Source organism: Leptodactylus fuscus, chromosome 8 (genome assembly GCF_031893055.1).
Source record: "Leptodactylus fuscus isolate aLepFus1 chromosome 8, aLepFus1.hap2, whole genome shotgun sequence".
Classification (NCBI taxonomy): Eukaryota; Metazoa; Chordata; class Amphibia; order Anura; family Leptodactylidae; genus Leptodactylus; species Leptodactylus fuscus.
Window position 1 is genome coordinate 13819247 of NC_134272.1, and position 22634 is coordinate 13841880.

At 37.5% G+C, this 22634-nt stretch overlaps 1 protein-coding gene across 1 annotated transcript; it reads left to right on the top strand.

Moving 5' to 3' along the window:
- Nucleotides 1-3713: 3713 nt before the first annotated feature.
- SOX8 (SRY-box transcription factor 8) lies at nucleotides 3714-11815 on the top strand. Its single transcript, XM_075285564.1, has 3 exons — nucleotides 3714-4439; nucleotides 8633-8871; nucleotides 9608-11815. The coding sequence occupies exons 1-3, from the start codon at nucleotides 4027-4029 to the stop codon at nucleotides 10333-10335; spliced, it is 1380 nt and encodes a 459-aa protein (XP_075141665.1). The 5' UTR covers nucleotides 3714-4026; the 3' UTR covers nucleotides 10336-11815.
- Nucleotides 11816-22634: the final 10819 nt, after the last annotated feature.

A 22634-nucleotide genomic window follows, 5' to 3' on the forward strand; every position in this document is an offset into this window, starting at 1 on the left:
GGATAGGTCACTGCCTCCCACAGATTAGGGACACTCATCCTCTGCTGCTGTCATCATTCCTGTGATCTTATGAACAATACATTCCCGACTATAGAAATTTTACCAAACTTTCAGAACTTTATGATATAATTTAAAGAGATACACACCTACAAACATGACAAAGGGCGGGAGTGATGGGGGTCCCTGTGTTTGGACCCTCAAAAATAAATAGTATGACTGTTAAGGACACGTCCTTGAGGCGACAATGTATCATGTGAATAGGGCCCAGGTTATAGAAAGTCGTAAACCAGTCTCCAGACTAGTGATGGATGAGCCTGGAAGCTCGGAGGGGGGATTGTAATATATAAGGCGGCCATGACAATCTATATATCAATGCCCCCTTGGTAATAAAGAGGTATTGGGGGGTTGCTATCTGAGCATTTGTCTGATATATTCTGCACAGTAGTAGCAACTCTGCTGTCACCACCTGATGGGAGTTGTGTGACGTCTGCTATATATACAGTATATATATTTAGTGTGACTTTTTGCTTGGATTTAAAGGTGTACACGCCGCAGCTGTCTGTTGTTTTTAGGTCACCCCAATAAAGCGGCCAATCATTTTTGCTATTATTAGGATGTTGTTTTTGTCCCTTTTACAGCACGCTCCTGCTGTCCGCGCTCACACCTGTCGTCCTGGTCCTGACCGCTGCACAGGTCACACACAGCTTGTAACTTGTATTGTGTTGTGTAATATTGCAAGAGAAATTTGGGCGCAAGAAACAAAAAACAAAAAAAAAAGCAAATATTAAAAAAAAAAAAAAAAAAAAAGTTACGTAAAGCTATTGCATCTGTCTACAGCTGGATACAGGGATTGTGGTACATGTGGTCCATAACCTACAGCTCCCAACTTGGTGCAAGACTACAACACTCAGCGTCCAGTTGTGAGGATCCCCTTATTGGATTGGATTGACACTTTATGGTTGTTGCAAACTGGCATGAAAAATATTTTCCTGGGGATGATAATATATATATATATATATATATATATATATATATATATATATATATATATATATAAGGCTACGCAGGGCACACAGTAATACATAAACGCAGTTTTGGTTTCCGGCGTTTAATGGGTCACTGCAGTTTTTTCGGATGGTTCTTCACCATAGGCTTCTATATAGGAAAATTTTACAGAATAAAAAAATGCAGTGTCAAAAAAAGTGTCAAAAAGGCAGATGGACAAAAAAGAGACGGACTTAGCAGCATGCAAAGGGTTAAGCTCAAGCCTTGGTTTGTGGTAAGAAGGGGGGGGGGGGCTATAGAATGTTCTAGTGGCTGCAGTTACATTGTATCCAGGAGGCTGCAGTTACATTGTATCATCCTGATCACAACAAGTCTATGTGTGCACTGAGGAGGGGAGAGGTGACACTTCTGACACTGCAGGTGACATGTCTGCGGCTACTACTGACACCTTCTACTGCGCCTAACATAACATTATCCTAAGAGGCTTCTAGTAGAAGCTTAGAAGTCATGTAGATGTCTGCAACATACTGCCCATAGTATACAGCGAGGATGTGGTCATAGCTATTACTGCTACTATTGTTACTACTGCTTATAATAAAGATACTACTATTACTACGATTGTTACTGCTGGTCTTACTACTACCACATTTGTTAGTAATACTGCTATTACTACCTCTGCAATTACTACTGCTATTATCTACTACTACTACTAATAATACAGGTTACTATTATCACTACTAGTAATACTATTAATACTGTTACTACCATTACTAGTAATAACACTAATACTACTATTACTACTATATTATTAGCGTTATTACCACGACTACTGTTACTACTAATAAGAGTACTACTATTACTACTATTGTAATAAATCATATGACTGACGTGTATTACTGTTACTAGTACTACTAAGGATGATAAGAATAATATTACCACAAATAATGATATTACTATAGTAGTGATTATAATACAACTGCTGTTACACAATAAATGAATGGTTATTATATCACTATTACCATCACTGCTGCTGTTATTACTACTTTCAATACTATTGATACTAATAGTAATAATAATGCTATTAGTGCTAATGCCACTATTATTGCTTCTAGTACTGTTACTATAAATGCCCATTACTAATAATAATACTAGTACTACTATTACTACCAATTATATATATACTGCTAATTCTATTACTAATAATCTTGGTTGTAATAACACTACAACTATTACTGTTACTCCAGATAATACTATTACTAATACTCTTACTTCTGCCTCTATTACTACTAATACCAATAATAATGTTTATGTTACTATTCATAATACTACAGTTACCAATATTATTTTACTAATAATAATCATCATAATATTATAACTATCGCTATTACTCCTAATATTACTATTACTACCACTAGTAATGCTACTGCTAGTTTTTCTAATAATACTAGTACTATTAGTACTACCGATACTGCTATTACTACTAATAATACTAGTGCTATTACCGAAACTGCTATTACTAATACTAGTACTACTGCCAATACTGATACTACTACCAATAATATTAGTGCTATTACTACTATAATATTAGTGTTAATACTAATACTACTTCTATCACTACCAATACTGCTATTACTACTACTAATACTACTACTATTACTACCAATACTGCTGCTATTATTACTACTACCGATACTGCTAGTACTACTACTATAAATACTGATATTACTACCAATAATACTAGCATTACTACAAATACTACTTCTATTACTACTGATACTGATACTACTAATACTACTACTATTACTACTGATACTGGTAGTACTATTACTAATACTACTAATCCTATCTATAATGCTAGTACTACTACCATTACTATCATTGCTGCTAACTCTTCTAATAACTGTATAGTGCTAATAATATTGTTACTTCTATTACTAATAAGGATGATAATATTATAACTATAACTCCTGATACTACTATTGCTACCACTAATAATACTACAAATACTACTATGAAATACTAATATTATATGACTATTGACCCTATTATTATTATTATTATTACCCCGCTAGTATTATACTCTTATTATCACTTCTGTTGTTGTTACTCTTCAGAACGTTATCATTGCCAGGAGTATTATTATTATTATTATTATTATTATTATTATTATTATTATATATGATAGTGTACGGTCACTACAACTATAACTAAATCACCCCTGAAAGGGATTCACATTAAAGGCATATGCCAGTAGTATATACGTCTGCCATAAATCTGCTGTGTGTGAATATACTCTAATAAAAAGAATTGTTTATCTTGTGCTTGGGGATTGATCATTTACCGATAATACATGTCGTGTCATAGAACAAAGTCAGCTCTGCTACATACGTACATACACCGTAGCCTACATATGTAGTGCACACAAGCTGCTGTAACCCTTTCATTACAGGAGGGCTCTCAGGCACACAGTGGGTTAACAGGTGTCCACCTCCCCCCTCCCCTATGTCCCTCCTGCTAATCACAACACACCGCCAGATACTACACGTGGGAACCCAGTGAGAGGGAAAGTCACAGTCTCCTTTAAGAGTAATGGTCTTGTCCCCTTCCAGGGCAGAACCAATGAGGAGGCGGTGGGGGAGGAGACCGCTGCTCTCTACTTATTAAAGGGCTGGCAGGCAGAGCAGGAGATGGTACAGAGCAAGCAGCGCTGGATTTGGGTTGTGGCTTCTCCTTTGGAAATGTCTTTGCTCCTTCGCAGCCACTGAGCGGTATAAGTGGTCCTCAGCAGTGCTCACCACCACCACCAAGCCCGAGACCTCTCCTGCCAGCCTAGATTTAGGGGCACAGAGGCTGGATTGCATTGGACTGTAGCCACCTAGGGTCAGCGTGGGCTTGTGGCATCTCTGTGTGCCGTGGACTGTCAGTTCTTCTGGCTTAGGATCAGTTTGGCACACAGAATTTGGTGCAATCCCCACTGAAAAAAATTTGCCCTGATTTAGCCAAATCCAACCCGGCTCCCAGATGTTGAACATGAGCTCTGAGCAGGACCAGGCTCCTGATGCACCCTGCAGCCCTGCGGGCACCGCTAGCTCCATGTCCCATGTCTCCGACTCCGATTCGGACTCCCCGCTGTCCCCAGCCGGATCAGACTCCCACAGACCAGTGGGCATCAACAAAAATGACCCAGAGGGGCCCATGGATGAGCGATTCCCTGCGTGTATCCGGGAGGCAGTGTCCCAGGTGCTGAAAGGCTACGACTGGAGCTTGGTGCCCATGCCAGTCCGAGGATCCGGATCTCTCAAAGCCAAACCCCATGTCAAGAGACCTATGAACGCCTTTATGGTTTGGGCACAGGCGGCTAGAAGGAAGCTGGCGGACCAGTACCCACATCTACACAACGCAGAGCTCAGCAAAACCCTGGGCAAACTCTGGCGGTGAGTATTTCACTAATATTAAGATGGGCATTGATGTGGCCAAAATGGTCGTAAATTGTGGCGTATCCAATGAGTTGTGAGTGATGGCGAAGCAGTCGGCGATCAATCATGATCGATGGCGCGTAAAACTTGTCATGGTTTATCATGTCGGGGGGTAAATTGGCACCTCTATGCCCATTCTGTGCCATCTGTCACTATGTGAGAACATGTGGGTTCACGTCATAATACAACTACCTGTGCCAATCTCATACACTAGCCTGCTAGCAGACGCCATAGAGAGGCAGCAGAGCTGGGTTTGTTGCATGACTCGCTATTAGGATGAGGTTACTATAGACAGAGACACATCATGATATCACAATGAGTGGTAACAGAGTCAGCTCTGCTACATCTGGCAGACTAAACCCTGCTACATGGGACAGATATATGACAGATATTAGGTTTGTGGGTGCAGTCAACTCATTTTACCCCTTACAACTAACCTCTATGTGTTTATAGGGCACCTACCTATGGCGGCATTATTAGAGGGGTGGACCAGCGAATACAATATGTTTTTTGCAAGTGTGCTACTTGATATTAACCCCCTTCCATGTCCTATACAGGGGTGTTAGAGGGGTACAGGGGTATATATTGGTGTCTAGCGCCTGAAGAGGTGTCAGTCTATCCCGTACACTATACAGTGTTTGCAGGGAAGCTGCAGTGTAGCAGAGTTGTCAGCGCGCACTGAGTGGTAGTTGAGTAACATGATTAATGTCCCGGGGTCAGGTTTACATGGTAATTAACAGATGCTGAGTACTCCGCTCTACACCCCGCCGCTACCCCTGCCCCTTACTGGGTTGTAAAATGGCCCCAAAATATCACTTTCTACCAGCGATGGGATATGGGACAACCTAAAGGTGGTGGATAAGGAGCGGCTGCTGTAGAGTTAGTATATAGCCTATATCAGACCCCAATGAGCAGATGGCGGTATTACGATTTAACCCATGCACGACTAAAGTGTGTATATATACTGTATGTGTATGGCCGCACCAAGGAATTGTACTATATGGATACTATGGCCAGGCGTCTATCCCATAGGGTTACATAATAGTTGTGATTCCAGACATCTGCTATGGCTACAAGTCAGGATGAGTTGTCAATGGGACACCCGGGTCAACAGGTTGCATCTGTATGGCAGGGTCACTTGCTGCTGACATTATGGGTTGCAATCATTTGTTTGCCCCAAACCCAAATGGTTCTACCGAGCGGATCCTAGATCAACATAAGTTCTGGAATCTGGATGCTAAAATGCAACCATAGGACGACTGGCCCATGAAATGATATGACCCTATACAACCTATAAGATACAGGTACAGATACAGTAGAAGAGAGCGTCCGATCCATAAGAGTTTTGGATGTTTTGGGGTAAAAATAACACGACGGCTATTTTTGCAGGAGTTGTAGCGCCCTTGCTGTTTTTTGCTGCAGGTTCTCGGTGTAAGGCAATGACTGCTGTGGAGGAACTCGGGAATAAAAAAAAGATTTAACAAAAATTACAAAAAAATTGCACCAGTTTTTATAGTAGATTTGTAGCTCTGTAGCGTCCTAGTGTCTAGCACAGAGGCTTGTTGGAGCCCTCCTGACACCAAGACCTGGGGCAAATGCCCCCCCAGGCCAAAGCAGCTATGGCCATAGTTATATAGCAACTCCATGGCCACAATTCATACAAAGATTTTCCCAATAACAGGGTCTTACATGTCCAAATAGACCCCCCACTTCCATTCTTATGGACCGTCATATGCGATATATTGGATACAGACACTTCTATAGTGGATCTAGAAGGTCCCTTTAAATATCAGTTTCTTATTTGTTCATTCTGACCAATGAATTTGTATACCTTTAACCCTTTAAAGACATCCGCTCTATCCGATACATAGTCTTTCGTCTAGCTATAGTTGTCATACATGAATTATATGATGTTAATCTGATCCAGACTATTGGGTGTATATATGTATACATGAGTAGACTATGACTGATCCATATCAGATGTTAACCATGTCCCTGCCGAGGGGTGTATGATGTTAAAGCTTAGGGTTAGTGTCGGGATATTATTAGTGTTGTCCAATAAGTGGCAACTTGTTCATAAATTTAATTTTTACCCCCCTCCCCCAAAAAAAAAAAAAAAAAAAAAAAAATTGCAAGTAATAATAATATAGAATTATTAGTAGTATGACTAATAATAATAATAATAATAATAATATAATAGTAGCCAGAATAATATATAATATAATAAAAATATGTATTAATATATAATATAATATATTAATGTATAATATAAATATAATAATATAATAAAATATAATATAATAATGAATAATATATTAATATTCTAAATATTATATATATATATATATATATATATATATATAACAATCCAATAATTATTACAAGTATTAATGTGAATTAGAAGTAATAATATAGTGCTATTATATAAGTGATAATAGGAATCTTATAAATTATTATTATTATAATAGAAATATTAAGGCCATATTCACACATGGAGTATCTGCTGCAAAAATTTCCATGACCTCCTCCAAATGGGGTTTACAGAAAGCTCTCACTTTTCTGCAGAAACTGGCCCATTTAGATGCAGAAATTACTGCAACAAGTCTGCCGTGTATGAATGTAACCTAAGAGCAAGTGTAATCACACCTGCAGTTTTTGATGCAGTTTTCTGAGCCAAGAAATAAACCTAGAAGAAAGGCGACGTGTGGTGGAATAAGTCACGTCTTGTAAACCTCTCATTCCTTTTCAGTCCACTTTGGCTCAAAAAAACTACATAAAAAACTGCCATAAATACTGCATGTGTGATCACAGTCCTGTTTTCTTGCAGCGCAGTAAGGGTTAACCCCAGCAGAAAATAAATCAGCATTTCCTTACCTTCCTCCAAGGGATCCAAAATAAATATTTAGTGACTGTGCACATCATGTGATTACTGGAGTTATAGAAAATATTGTTTTTTCCATTTATTACGATTTTTATTGCGCCCTCGGTTAAGGAGGTAAATAACTGACCGCTCTGCCATCACGAGTTAACCCGTCTGGGCCTGGCTTAAAAAAAATTGAGCCTAGGCCGGGTAGTATGAGAATCGGATCCATCCAAGACACGTGTCCATATAGATTGGGTTTATAGTCTTGGAAAACCAAAAATATTTCAAAAATTTTAAACAAAAAAAAATTTCAGGTTTCACGAGAAATGATCAACGTTTGAGAAATATTACAGAATTTTTTAATTTATTTTTTTAAATTATTATGGCATATTTTAAATTTTTTTTGCTAAGTAAAAACATTTTTGACTTTGTAAAAAGTATCCAAAAAAAATAAAAAAATTGTCCCATGATGAAATGATGCTATTATTACATCCAAAGAAAATCAAATTTTTTAAAATTATATTTGTGACCTTTAGAATTTTTATGTTTTGGTCGTGTTCTTATGGTCTCAGTGGGAAAAACAGGATTATATTAGGAAAGAAAAAAAAAAAGAGTCTCCGAGAGACAAAAGCAAATGACTTGATCCCAAAGGCAAAACCACAAAATATTTTCCTGTCTGCTTTTAAGATGGAGCTTAACTGACTGAAGTTTCAGAACAAAAAAAGTTTTTAGCCATTTGAAGGAATTAGAAATTTATGTGAAACGAGCAAAAAAATTGATGGTCAAATTTTTGTTAAACTTTAATTTTTTAACTTTTTGAAAAAAAAATTTAAACCACTTTTCAAAAATTACTTTGACAACAAAAACTACTAACACAAGTTGCCTTTTCTGTTATATTTTTGACCAGTCTGATGGATTTTTTAGTGGTCGGAGACAAGGACATAAAAAAAGAGCTCAACTTTAAACAAAAATTTTCTTAACTCCATGAACTTTGGGCCCAGGTTTGACATAAGCTCTAAGTTTATTAGTAGTTGGTTGGTCAATGTTGTCGGCCTACGTAAGTGGTCCCTAATATGTGGGTCCCCCACTTGTAAAAAATATAACGCACATGTCCTCTGAGAGGCCCGCGTGTTATGTTTTTGGAGACCCACAGATTGGTAACCAATGGTCTATGTACAGGAACTTAGCAAGGCAAGGATTCGGATACATGCAAATGTTCTCCCCTTTACATGAACAATATATTTTTTGGGGTTCTCATTAATGGTCCTCCTATTCCTTCTTCCAACAGTTTACTGAGCGAGAACGAGAAACGGCCATTTGTAGAAGAGGCCGAGAGACTCAGAGTGCAACACAAGAAAGATCACCCCGATTATAAGTATCAACCACGTAGGAGGAAGAGTGTCAAAGCTGGACAAAGCGACTCCGATTCTGGCGCCGAACTGGGCCATCACCCTGGTTCTCAAATGTACAAATCAGACTCTGGCCTTGGAGGAATGGGAGATGGTCATCTTCATGGAGAACATGCAGGTAATGAGATTTCACCAGTCAGACAGAGAGCGTTAAGTTGATCATATGGTATTCCATTACTGGGAGCCTAATAAGTATTCAGTTCTCCTGCAGTGCCCCCACAGGAGAAATAAAGTATTACAGTTTCAGCATGTAATGCAGGAAAGTGCGATCCTCCAGGGCGAGTGACTCTTGTAGCCACTCTTCAGCCTCACTAAAAGATGAGAGTCCTGAATGTCAGACATCCCCAGTCTATTACCCTGAAATAAACTTTTTGACAATGGGGTTTTGGAACCATAGCATCTTTTTAAGTAAATTGACCAGAAGCTGTTGCACCCATAGATGGTGCAATACCGAGGTGTTCTTCTGTAGGTACATCTTACTAATCATGCAATAACTTTTTGGCTATTTTTGTAATCCTATGATCACTATGGGTACATTACAATGTTCATAGGATACATTTTTGGCCATTTTTGTAAGGCTGTTGTATCATTTATCTTATTGTTCAGTTTCTCTAGCTTTCAGCTGATTTCCAGTAAAAATGAGATAGTCGGTGCCAGCAGCTATTAGTTGTCTAGAATAGTTTTTGCTCAGCCGCAAGCCCAAGAGGCAAAACTTTCCAGAAACAAATTCTCTGGATGCCTGTAAGATTTCTTTGGACTTAGTTTGTACACATAAGATGGTGACTTGCCGGCTATGAAGATGTTTGTTGTGATCCAAATAATGATGTTTCTCCTTTGTTATCTTCTGCCACTAGGTCAAAACCATGGACCTCCCACTCCACCGACTACCCCCAAGACTGACCTACACCATGGTGGGAAGCAAGAGCTGAAACATGAAGGGCGGCGGTTAATGGACAATGGGCGTCAGAACATTGACTTCAGTAATGTGGACATTAACGAGTTGAGCAGTGAAGTCATCAACAACATCGAGACCTTTGATGTCCATGAATTTGACCAGTACTTGCCTCTTAATGGCCATGGAGCTCTTTCAGCTGACCATGGGCAGAATCCTACGGCTCCACCTTATGCTGCTCCCTATGCACACCCAGCCGGAAACCCACAAGCGCCTGTTTGGTCCCATAAAAGTCCTTCTAATTCAACCTCGTCATCTGAGTCTAGTCAACAAAGGCCTCACATTAAGACGGAGCAGCTGAGTCCCAGTCATTACAGTGACCAATCTCATGGATCCCCTACCCATTCTGACTACAACTCCTATAGTACCCAGGCTTGTGCCACCACTGTGTCCAGTTCCTCAATACCCAGTCCTTTTCCCAGTTCTCAGTGTGACTACACAGACCTCCCAAGCTCCAACTACTATAACCCCTACTCTAGTTACCCATCCAGTTTGTACCAGTATCCTTACTTCCATTCATCTCGGCGCCCTTATGCCACCCCTATCCTCAACAGCCTGTCCATTCCACCATCCCACAGTCCCAACTCCAACTGGGATCAGCCAGTCTACACAACCTTGACAAGGCCTTAAAGAGCTATGAACTTTTTGGACTGAGGACTAATATGCCATAGATATGTCTGGTTGTCATGAAGTCTTCCAAGACATGTGCACTATAGACAGAATGTACAGGTAGGAGGCGCTGTTCCAGTTGTTATATAAGTGCCTGCTGACAAAAAAATGAGATGATCTCTTTAAGAGCTAAGAGTTCTGTCTGACTTTTCCAGAGGATTTTTTTTTCTTCGAGAAACTTTTTGAATTTGACATACAATGAAGGATGGACCTCAGATTTCCACATGAAGACTGAGAATCTCTAGGCACAACTAGGAGGCATCTAAAGTTTTGATGTTTACCAGAACATGTGAGATAGACCAAGTGCTATGACCAATAACTGACTTCTAACTATTTGTTTTCAGTAAATGCTGGGGTAGAGGGCCAGTCTTTTGTCAACTTTACACAGTCCCAGTATTTCTCTGGATCTAATGCAATAGAATTACAGAAAACACCAGTAAAAAAAATTAAAAAAAATTCCAAATAGAATTTTTTTGGGGAAATTTTTGAAAACTTGCCCCATAGACCAAACATAGGGCAAAATAAAAAAAAATCTAATTTTTTTCTTTGGTCACTTCATTGTGTCTCAGGCTTGGACTACATATTGTCTATTTCAGTGAAAATTTTAAGCAAAATGTTTGGTTGTAATTAACTTTTTTTTTTTCAAATGTTCTTATAGTTTTTGAGATTTGTTAAATATATATATAAATATATTTATGTGCCATATATTTTAAGTGATTTAATGATTTTATTCATTGAACTGGGAGAAAAAAAAATTTGAGAGGGAAGAAAGAAAATTGGTAATTGTCAGTCTTTTTGGAAAAGGCTGAAACGGGGGTCCATTCAAATTTTTCGTTACGAATTTACTGTTGGATTTGTCGGACCAGCAAATGTATAATAGTTATAATAATAGGTGCTGGTTACGTAATATTTCAAGAAAAACCTATTTTTGGCAAATTTGGTAAATATTTATTAACACCAACAAATAAGAATTCTTCCGTTTCACGTAGATTACCAGGGACCAGAGTCTTCCCACCAAGCTAAGACACTAAAAACCTCTCCCATTATTTTATTTTATTTTTTTTTTTAACTTAGTTTATGACTAATATTTTTTTTGTTGCTATTTTATTGTTCCCTTTCATTGTATGCTGAGCATATAATAATTTCTATTTTATCGTAACTTGTGCCTTTTTTTAAAATATAAAAAAACTTTGTAAATTAAAAAAAAATCTAGAAATTATTTTTGTCCTACTTTTTTCTTACTTTTTTTCTAAAAAAAAAAAAAAAATTGTGTCTTCGGATCGAATTTTCATGTTTATGCATTTACGCGAAATTCTCTGTTTTCAGCAAATTTCTATTTTTCTGTTCGTGTGAACGAATCCATTCGTATGTACGTCGCTGATATTTTTGTTTTTCATTAAGCAAAGCTAACTTTTGTATATGCTTTCTTCGAGAAAATTAAAATGGCTTTTTATTAAAAAAAAAACAAACAAAAAAACAACGACTCGACTGTGTCCCTCTGTGTTGAGTACAACTATTCAAAAAGAAAAAAAAATAGGGGGGTAAATATTGTGGCAAAAAATTTGATTAGGGTACGCCATATTAAATTTTGTTTGGTCTGGGCCTGTGTTTTTTAAATATATGCAATTGTTGGAACAGATTAGCCCTGAATTATTTTTTTTTCGTGAAAATGTAACAAAAAAAATTCAAAAAATCTCCGATCCGTTTCTTGGGCTGATATTAATTTAAGAAAACAACCATGAAACCAAGACAGTCTGGGACCAGCCCAGTCTGAATCAAGTCTACATAAATGTGGAAAGTATTTGTCAGGTTGCTTTATTTACTGAAGATGTGGCTCAGAATACAGTGTAAAAATCTATTCACGCACTCTTCGTCTCCAGCTTATTTGCTTTGGGACTGAGATGTTTGAATTGTGATCTTAATATGGAAGATGGGTTTGCTTTGCTTAAGTACACATTCTGTATGGAAAGACATCATGCGGGTAATCCACATAAGTCTGAATAAAAATTAAAAAAATAAATAAAAAAGAAACAATTTAAATATGAAATAATCTAAAAAGTTGAGTAAAAAATTAAAATGTAAAAATTCTAAATTTGTATAAATTTGTGATATTGAAGGATTCCCTGGAAAAATAATTTAAATTAGATAAAATGTAAATTTTTTTTTTTTTTATAAAGTTGAACTTTTTAGTGTAAAATAATGGAGTGTTCCAAAAAATTTGCTACAGGGGACTCAATTTGGCAGTTTGATAACTCAATCTAGGGCTTGTATTACCAGAGATACAACCACTTGGGGAATATCATATGTAAGAAGATATCACTTTAGTTTTGCCGTGCAGTAGAATGACTGTGAAATTAATTTAGAATGTGCGATCGCTTCTTGGTTATTAGCGCGGATAAAAATTATGGAGTTGAAATCTATTTGGGGACTGTATCAAGATTTTTAACATTTTTAGTATTAGATCTAAAATTTCTAGTAATGATGGTTAATCCTAATTCCATTGTTATGAGGCAATTTTTTATGGCCTATAAAGGTAGAAAAAACTTAAAAAATAAGCAAAAATTTAAGGAACCTCCCATTTATCAGATATGTAATGACCCTTGGTTCTAGCCGGAATCCCACAATCTCAGCAAATATCCTTGTGAGTGGCTCGTGTCCTGCGCTTTCTCTATATACAGATGCCACTACGTATAGGCACGGTCACCGCAGGCAATGGCAGTAGCACCTCCAAAATTTATGACCCTACATCGCACACTCTCCGCATAGTATCCTCCATAGTCTCTCTGCTACGTAAAACATTGGGCCCAATTGATCCTCACTTGGACGCCAGTATACAAGCCATGGAAAGTCACAATTTTTGTTGCATGTGTATGTGTTTTTGGGTTAAAATATTCCCATTTTTGGTGACTTTTACCATTTTGCAATGGGCCCATCAGATTTACTGGCTTGAGTAATACCAGACATCTCTCCTGGTCCATGACTGTCATAGATTTACTTTCTGGCATTGGGGAGCCCTCTCTAGTGCACTAAAGGAGGAGCCTCCAGTTAAAAAAAATACCTGGTTATCTTGGGGTCTTAGGCCTTGTTGACATCTGCGTTGGTAATCCATTTGGGAAGGGGGTCCGCATGTGGACTACCGAACACATTGGCAAGCAGTGTGTAGTGAAGGCTCTCAAACCCCATAGATGATAATGGGGTCCATGTGCTTTCTGCACGGTCTCCGCATGGAACATGCAGACAGGAAAGTAGTTCACGTTCTACTTTCCTGTGCGCATGTTCCGTGCGGAGACCACATGGACCCCATTACATTCTAAGAGGTCCATGTGCTTTCACTGCACACCGCTTGCCAATGTGTTCGCTAGTCCATTTGAGGATGCCCCCGATTGGATTACCGACACAGATGTGAACGAGGCCTCAAATGGTCTGTATAGTTTTTTGGGCAGTTCTATGTTCACTGTTTGCACTGTGTGGCCATTAGTCAGACCTATGAGGGTCTGGTGGGTCATGTATAAAAAAAATCTGGGTATCAAGGGAGGTGATAATGGACCATACCACCTTACCTGAGGTATCAGATGGAGGGTCAGGGAAACATTTTTGCTCAGCGAGATACCGGCAGCATGTCACTCACCGCTGCGGCATTGACACAGTTTTTAGTCCATGTCTAAGTCTATGTGAGACCTGCAACCAAAACCCAACAAGCTAGGATTTTATGTAACTCTGCATGATGTCACTTGTCACAATGTGACATCATAGAGATACAGTTAAAGTATTGTGGGACTTTATGTTGCTGTCACATGTTGCACTAGCCTATATGTGTGCAATATTTCTTCCATATTTTCGCCTTCATATAACCTACTTGACAATAACACAAGTAATCTAGTAATTTCTGGAAAGGCGACTACATGTAGGCTTACAGTATGTAGCGAAAAATAACACGAAAGGTACAAAACCCAAACAGGACAAGTAATAGTACCGTTATATAGAGCGCGATTGTTGTGCAATGAAATGTTACCTAACGGAATATTCTGCTCGGGGTTTCCACAGGATGAAACCATTCTGATTCTGAAACTGATAAACTCTCCACATCTAGACCGGATCACAAAGCTGAGAGTTTGCTGCAATGTGTTAGTGTAGGCCATTCTCTGCCAGCTAAGGCTCAGTCCACATCTGTGTCAGACTCTGTTCACACACATAATCCTATGAACACAACATTCTACACTTTTCTGTGTTATTGGCCACCATTAGAAAAAAACCCCGCACAGAATACTATCATTCCTATTCTACAGTATAATATACATATGTCAGAGCTATACACCTGGTATAGTAGTTATATTCTTGTACATAGGAGCAGTATTATAGTAGTTATATTCTTGTACATAGGGGGCAGTATTATAGTAGTTATATTCTTGTACATAGGAGGCAGTATTATAGTAGTTATATTCTTGTACATAGGAGCAGTATTATAGTAGTTATATTCTTGTACATAGGAGCAGTATTATAGTAGTTATATTCTTGTACATAGGGGGCAGTATTATAGTAGTTATATTCTTGTACATAGGAGTAGTATTATAGTAGTTATATTCTTGTACATAGGAGCAGTATTATAGTAGTTATATTCTTGTACATAGGAGCAGTATTATAGTAGTTATATTCTTGTACATAGGAGGTAGTATTATAGTAGTTATATTCTTGTACATAGGAGCAGTATTATAGTAGTTATATTCTTGTACATAGGGGGCAGTATTATAGTAGTTATATTCTTGTACATAGGAGCAGTATTATAGTAGTTATATTCTTGTACATAGGGGGCAGTATTATAGTAGTTATATTCTTGTACATAGGAGCAGTATTATAGTAGTTATATTCTTGTACATAGGAGCAGTATTATAGTAGTTATATTCTTGTACATAGGGGGTAGTATTATAGTAGTTATATTCTTGTACATAGGAGCAGTATTATAGTAGTTATATTCTTGTACATAGGAGCAGTATTATAGTAGTTATATTCTTGTACATAGGAGTAGTATTATAGTAGTTATATTCTAGTACATAGGAGGTAGTATTATAGTAGTTATATTCTTGTACATAGGAGCAGTATTATAGTAGTTATATTCTTGTACATAGGGGGCAGTATTATAGTAGTTATATTCTTGTACATAGGAGCAGTATTATAGTAGTTATATTCTTGTACATAGGGGGCAGTATTATAGTAGTTATATTCTTGTACATAGGAGGCAGTATTATAGTAGTTATATTCTTGTACATAGGAGCAGTATTATAGTAGTTATATTCTTGTACATAGGAGCAGTATTATAGTAGTTATATTCTTGTACATAGGAGCAGTATTATAGTAGTTATATTCTTGTACATAGGGGGTAGTATTATAGTAGTTATATTCTTGTACATAGGAGCAGTATTATAGTAGTTATATTCTTGTACATAGGAGCAGTATTATAGTAGTTATATTCTTGTACATAGGAGCAGTATTATAGTAGTTATATTCTTGTACATAGGAGCAGTATTATAGTAGTTATATTCTTGTACATAGGGGGTAGTATTATAGTAGTTATATTCTTGTACATAGGAGCAGTATTATAGTAGTTATATTCTTGTACATAGGAGCAGTATTATAGTAGTTATATTCTTGTACATAGGAGTAGTATTATAGTAGTTATATTCTAGTACATAGGAGGTAGTATTATAGTAGTTATATTCTTGTACATAGGAGCAGTATTATAGTAGTTATATTCTTGTACATAGGGGGCAGTATTATAGTAGTTATATTCTTGTACATAGGAGCAGTATTATAGTAGTTATATTCTTGTACATAGGGGGCAGTATTATAGTAGTTATATTCTTGTACATAGGAGGCAGTATTATAGTAGTTATATTCTTGTACATAGGAGCAGTATTATAGTAGTTATATTCTTGTACATAGGAGCAGTATTATAGTAGTTATATTCTTGTACATAGGAGCAGTATTATAGTAGTTATATTCTTGTACATAGGGGGTAGTATTATAGTAGTTATATTCTTGTACATAGGAGCAGTATTATAGTAGTTATATTCTTGTACATAGGAGCAGTATTATAGTAGTTATATTCTTGTACATAGGAGTAGTATTATAGTAGTTATATTCTAGTACATAGGAGGTAGTATTATAGTAGTTATATTCTTGTACATAGGATCAGTATTATAGTAGTTATATTCTTCTACATAGGGGGCAGTATTATAGTAGTTATATTCTTGTACATAGGAGCAGTATTATAGTAGTTATATTCTTGCACATAGGAGCAGTATTATAGTAGTTATATTCTTGTACATAGGAGAAGTATTATAGTAGTTATATTCTTGCACATAGGAGCAGTATTATAGTAGTTATATTCTTGTACATAGGAGAAGTATTATAGTAGTTATATTCTTGTACATAGGAGGTAGTATTATAGTAGTTATATTCTTGTACATAGGAGTAGTATTATAGTAGTTATATTCTTGTACATAGGAGGTAGTATTATAGTAGTTATATTCTTGTACATAGGAGGTAGTATTATAGTAGTTATATTCTTGTACATAGGAGTAGTATTATAGTAGTTATACTCTTGTACATAGGGGACAGTATTATAGTAGTTATATTCTTGTACATAGGGGCAGTATTATAGTAGTTATATTCTTGTACATAGGATGTAATATTATAGTAGTTATATTATTGTACATAGGAGGTAGTATTATAGTAGTTATATTCTTGTACATAGGGGACAGTATTATAGTAGTTATATTCTTGTACATAGGGGCAGTATTATAGTAGTTATATTCTTGTACATAGGATGTAATATTATAGTAGTTATATTATTGTACATAGGAGGTAGTATTATAGTAGTTATATTCTTGTACATAGGAGGTAGTATTATAGTAGATATATTCTTGTAACATAGGAGTAGTATTATAGTAGTTATATTCTTGTACATAGGAGTAGTATTATAGTAGTTATATTCCTGTACATAGGAGCAGTATTATAGTAGTTATATTCTTGTACATAGGAGCAGTATTATAGTAGTTATATTCTTGTACATAGGGGGCAGTATTATAGTAGTTATACTCTTGTACAGAGGAGCAGTATTATAGTAGTTATATTCTTGTACATAGGAGCAGTATTATAGTAGTTATATTCTTGTACATAGGAGCAGTATTATAGTAGTTATATTCTTGTACATAGGATGTAATATTATAGTAGTTATATTATTGTACATAGGAGGTAGTATTATAGTAGTTATATTCTTGTACATAGGAGTAGTATATTAGTATAAGGTAATAGTATGACCTCATCACTAAAACAAACCGGAACCCCACAAATAACTTGTACAAACAGCCGGTGATTTTGTGTCCATAAAATTAAGACAAGCCTGATGCAGAGCTGGAATAAAAACTGGAGCACATAATGTTGCTACGTCGTTCCCTTGGGGTTCCGGACCAGGAAATGTATCTGAGTTTTCTGTCTTCATTCGTTCTGTGCGTTTTGTTGGCAATAATTTTTAAACAATTACAATGCAGCTGTAAATGATAACGCTGAGGGGACATCTGCAGGATGAATCGGCCAAATGTTATACAGGAACATACACATCTTGTCAGGGCTATAGTCTTTCCACTGGAGTTGGGGATTGCTTAGACATACATTCTGTTTTGGGGTTTTGGAAATATATATTTTGTAACTTTTTCGTGCTCTTCCTTGATCCCTATAACTCTTGGGTAAGTGCAAATTCTACTCATGAACAAGATCCAATACTCTAAATGATGCCTTGTCTGCACTTAGTTTAGGTCCTCCAAGGCCAAGGGAGCACACTGAAGATTGAAGGACCATAGGACAATCAAAGTTGGCCTTTAAACATGGTGCATGTCTTCAGAAACTTCTATGTTAACCCAACACTCTAAGGGCCCCTTACCATGAATGTGTCTATAGATGCCCACCAACCATCCTCTCAATTCCTGAATATCCTGGGAAACATCTTATCCAAGAGCTGAGGGAATATGATGGATTTTCCCATAGGACAATCAATTTTGACCCTCAGATCTAGTGCATGTCATCTGCAGCCTCCAAGGTATCTCTGCACTTACTCTCTGACCACTTATTTTGGATGTGCCAGGGGCCCAACTACCAGGTCAGCTGCGGCAATGGCTGCCACAGGGCCCAAGACATTAGGGGGCCCGGTGGCAGCCGCTACCGCTGCAGATTTTTTTTTTTTTTTTTAATAGGCCATTACCTGCTGGAGTAACTCTACCAGGTAATGGGCCCTATTTACTTACAGATCCTGGCTCTTGCTCATGGTTGCCGCTTGGTAAGTGAGGCCGCAGGCCCACAAACCCCACAAACATTATCATTATGCTCGGGGGTCTTTTCAGACCCCCAAGTTTAATGATTAGAGTCCCTGGGGAGGTGAGACAACATAAAAAACACTGTTACTTACCTCTCCTGGGCTCCGGCAGGCTTCGGGCCTACTTGATGACTTCACATGGGCTGGGGCTTGCGTCCTTATCCATTGTGACACAAGCTCCGACTCAAGTGACGCCTGGTCCATCAATGAAGATGGCTTACATCAGCGGGGAGTGCGCTGGATCCAGGGAGTGGTAAGTAACAGTGTTTTTTTTATCTTTATATCCTCCCCTGAGTCTCCAATTATTATAAAAATTGTTCATGGGTGGACCACAATGGAGTATATTACTGTGTACAGAATACTGTGGCCAGGGGACACTATGGGGCATAATAGGGGGGTCGGTTGGTCGGGTTCTTTGAAAGAGTCTGTCGTTCGGGGGATGGGTAGGGCAGTATTGGGGTCGATCGGAGGGGGGGGGCATGTCAAAAGTTCGCCACGTAGCCCCGCAATTCCTAGTTACACCACTGGGATGTGCTTATGGCTGTCCACCACTCATCCATGTGACACTGAAGATTTTAAGAACATTTCTAAACATGGACCTATTTCAGTACAAGAAATTTGCTCTTGGCAGGGGAATGAAGCAACTTCTAGTCCCATAACTTTTTCTGGCATAGGCAAAGGACCTTTCTTTCTCTAGTCAATGACATTTAGGTTTGGCATTTCCCCTAGTAGATATACCTATACCATGAAGCTTTATGGTAATACAAGGCCTTGAACATCTCCGACCCTGGTTTCCCACCCAATCTTCTCTCTTGGCAGATCATTGAGGTAAGATATAGAATAACATGTATAATATAGGTTGGTGCCCACTTTTCCTCGTCTTTGAACCTTCACATCTCCAAAGTAAGTTGATGGCACTTGTTGAACTCCATGGGACTCTACTACCTATTATAATCCTACTGGGTTCTCATGGAGTTTGGAGGTTTGGGGTCATGGCAATCTCTGAAGTCCATGGTGCTCAGTTAAGTTGGTCCCATCGTATTGAAATCTCAAATCTTAATGTCAAGGAGTGGACGTTGTACCAAAAGTGTTTGTTCTCTAAGTAGACGCTGGCCCACCACATGATCTGGTCTTCTCTATGGTATATGGTATGACCCATACTGACTGTTTCCCTAAGTATGGGGTTGCCCTTTAATGTTCTGACCTTGGCTGGGTACTCTGTCCTGCCAGGGGTTAAATGAGGGAATGATCTCAGCTTGGGCAGAGCAAATGCAAAATAGTTCAGTCTTCTGGGGACTGGCCAGGGAGCAGCAGAGGGGAGCTGCTGAATTTTAATGATTCATTATTGCGGGGAAAGGCTTTTTTTTGTCTGCCTTTATCCGGTGCACAATAAAAGAATTAATTGGACAGAAAATGGAAGAGCAGAGAACTGAGAAATCATTAAGGGGTCTGAATGGCTGATTGGATGCACATTGGTGGCTGAAATTCCAGCCCGTCTCTCCCTGTAGAATAAGAACAGACAGCAGTTTATATTTTGCATACGCTACTAGGAAGCCCCCTCACTGCTTCCTGTGGTCCCTGAACTCTCGTCGGTCTCTACCGTATACTGTTACTGAGAGACACGAGAAGCTTTCCCGATACAGTAACAGTAACTACCTGGAGTACAAAGAGTTAAAAAAACATCTTGTTGTAGATCCATAGTTATAAGCATAGGGAATATCATAGTGGTACATAGGGGGCAGTATTATAGTACTTATATTCTTGTACATAGGAGCAGTATTATAGTAGTTATATTCTTGTACATAGGGGCAGTATTATAGTAGTTATATTCTTGTACATAGGAGCAGTATTATAGTAGTTATATTCTTGTACATTGGAGCAGTATTATAGTAGTTATATTCTTGTACATAGGGGCAGTATTATAGTAGTTATATTCTTGTACATAGGAGGTAGTATTATAGTAGTTATATTCTTGTACATAGGGGGCAGTATTATAGTAGTTATATTCTTGTACATAGGGGGCAGTATTATAGTAGTTATATTCTTGTACATTGGAGCAGTATTATAGTAGTTATAGTCTTGTACATAGGAACAGTATTATAGTAGTTATATTCTTGTACATAGGGGCAGTATTATAGTAGTTATATTCTTGTACATAGGAGCAGTATTATAGTAGTTATAGTCTTGTACATAGGAACAGTATTATAGTAGTTATATTCTTGTACATAGGGGCAGTATTATAGTAGTTATATTCTTGTACATAGGAGGTAGTATTATAGTAGTTATATTCTTGTACATAGGGGGCAGTATTATAGTAGTTATATTCTTGTACATAGGGGGCAGTATTATAGTAGTTATATTCTTGTACATTGGAGCAGTATTATAGTAGTTATAGTCTTGTACATAGGAACAGTATTATAGTAGTTATATTCTTGTACATAGGAGCAGTATTATAGTAGTTATATTCTTGTACATAGTAGCAGTATTATAGTAGTTATATTCTTGTACATAGGAGCAGTATTATAGTAGTTATAGTCTTGTACATAGGAACAGTATTATAGTAGTTATATTCTTGTACATAGGAGTAGTATAATAGTAGTTATAGTCTTATACATAGGAGTAGTATTATAGTAGTTATATTCTTGTACATAGGAGCAGTATTATAGTAGTTATATTCTTGTACATAGTAGTAGTATTATAGTAGTTATATTCTTGTACATAGGAGTAGTATTATAGTAGTTATATTCTTGTACATAGGAGTAGTATTATAGTAGTTATATTCTTGTACATAGGGAGCAGTATTATAGTAGTTATATTCTTGTACATAGGAGTAGTATTATAGTAGTTATATTCTTGTACATAGGAGCAGTATTGTAGTAGTTATATTCTTGTACATAGGAGCAGTATTATAGTAGTTATATTCTTGTACATAGGAGTAGTATTATAGTAGTTATATTCTTGTACATGGGGCAGTATTATGGTAGTTATATTTTTGTGCATATGTTGCAGTATTATAGTTCTTATATTCTTGTACATATGGTGCAGTATTACAGTTAATGCTCTTATATATAGCTATAATATAGGTACATGTACAAGAATTTCTATTTACTATACAAGAGACTTTCTCGTTGATACACAGTCTTATTTCAATTCCCTCCCACTCACAACAGGAAACGTGAGAATATTATCCAGAATAAAAGTTACTTTAGGAAAAAACATGCAGGACCAGTGGGAATTTGTGCAGGAACTCCTCGGCTTGTTAGGTATTTGCTATCTGTGTAGTGAGATTGCTATCTGTGTAGTGAGATATTGTATGAGGGTAGAGTCAGGCATTGATGTCTATATGGTTAATGCGGGGTTAAGCAGTTGTCCCTCATGTAAGGCATCTACAACTCAATGCTTTATTACAGCATACACATATCATAGTGTGTGAATAGGTACTAAGCACACATTACATGTACGGTAGTAATAAAAAGCATATTTCCACACGCTCTGCCTCTGCTTGGCTGGTTGTGCTGGAGGTTTCTGAGAATTTCTCTTCCTGGAGCATCGGAGAAGGACATGTCGGTGATAAATGTATTCAGACAGTTTGGCAGGCTCCTACTCTCTCGCTGACTGCGGTTGCGCTCGGGTCAGTACATTAGTATTTCCAGCATCAGTAAGACCAGCAGGAAGAGGTTTGAATAACCTGTTCAGGGGTCCAATATTTAGTGTAGAAGCCACTTTACTTCTCGATTCAATCCCCCTGGGGCCGCTGTGTGCAGTATGAATAATGTAAGCTACTGTGCTCCATGGTGTCCTCCCATATGTGATCCTGAATCCTCATTATCTGGCATGCTGCAAAAGTATTCCTGATCATTCTGGTACGTGCAGTCCACTGCCAGGTTTGGTAACT

Bases quoted from the DNA above. Each gene is read 5' to 3' on its own strand.
- SOX8 (XM_075285564.1), top strand. From the start codon at position 4,027: ATGTTGAACATGAGCTCTGAGCAGGACCAGGCTCCTGATGCACCCTGC. The intron at 4,440-8,632 runs GTGAGTATTTCA...TTCTTCCAACAG, and splicing joins ACCCTGGGCAAACTCTGGCG to TTTACTGAGCGAGAACGAGA. The intron at 8,872-9,607 runs GTAATGAGATTT...TTCTGCCACTAG, and splicing joins TCTTCATGGAGAACATGCAG to GTCAAAACCATGGACCTCCC.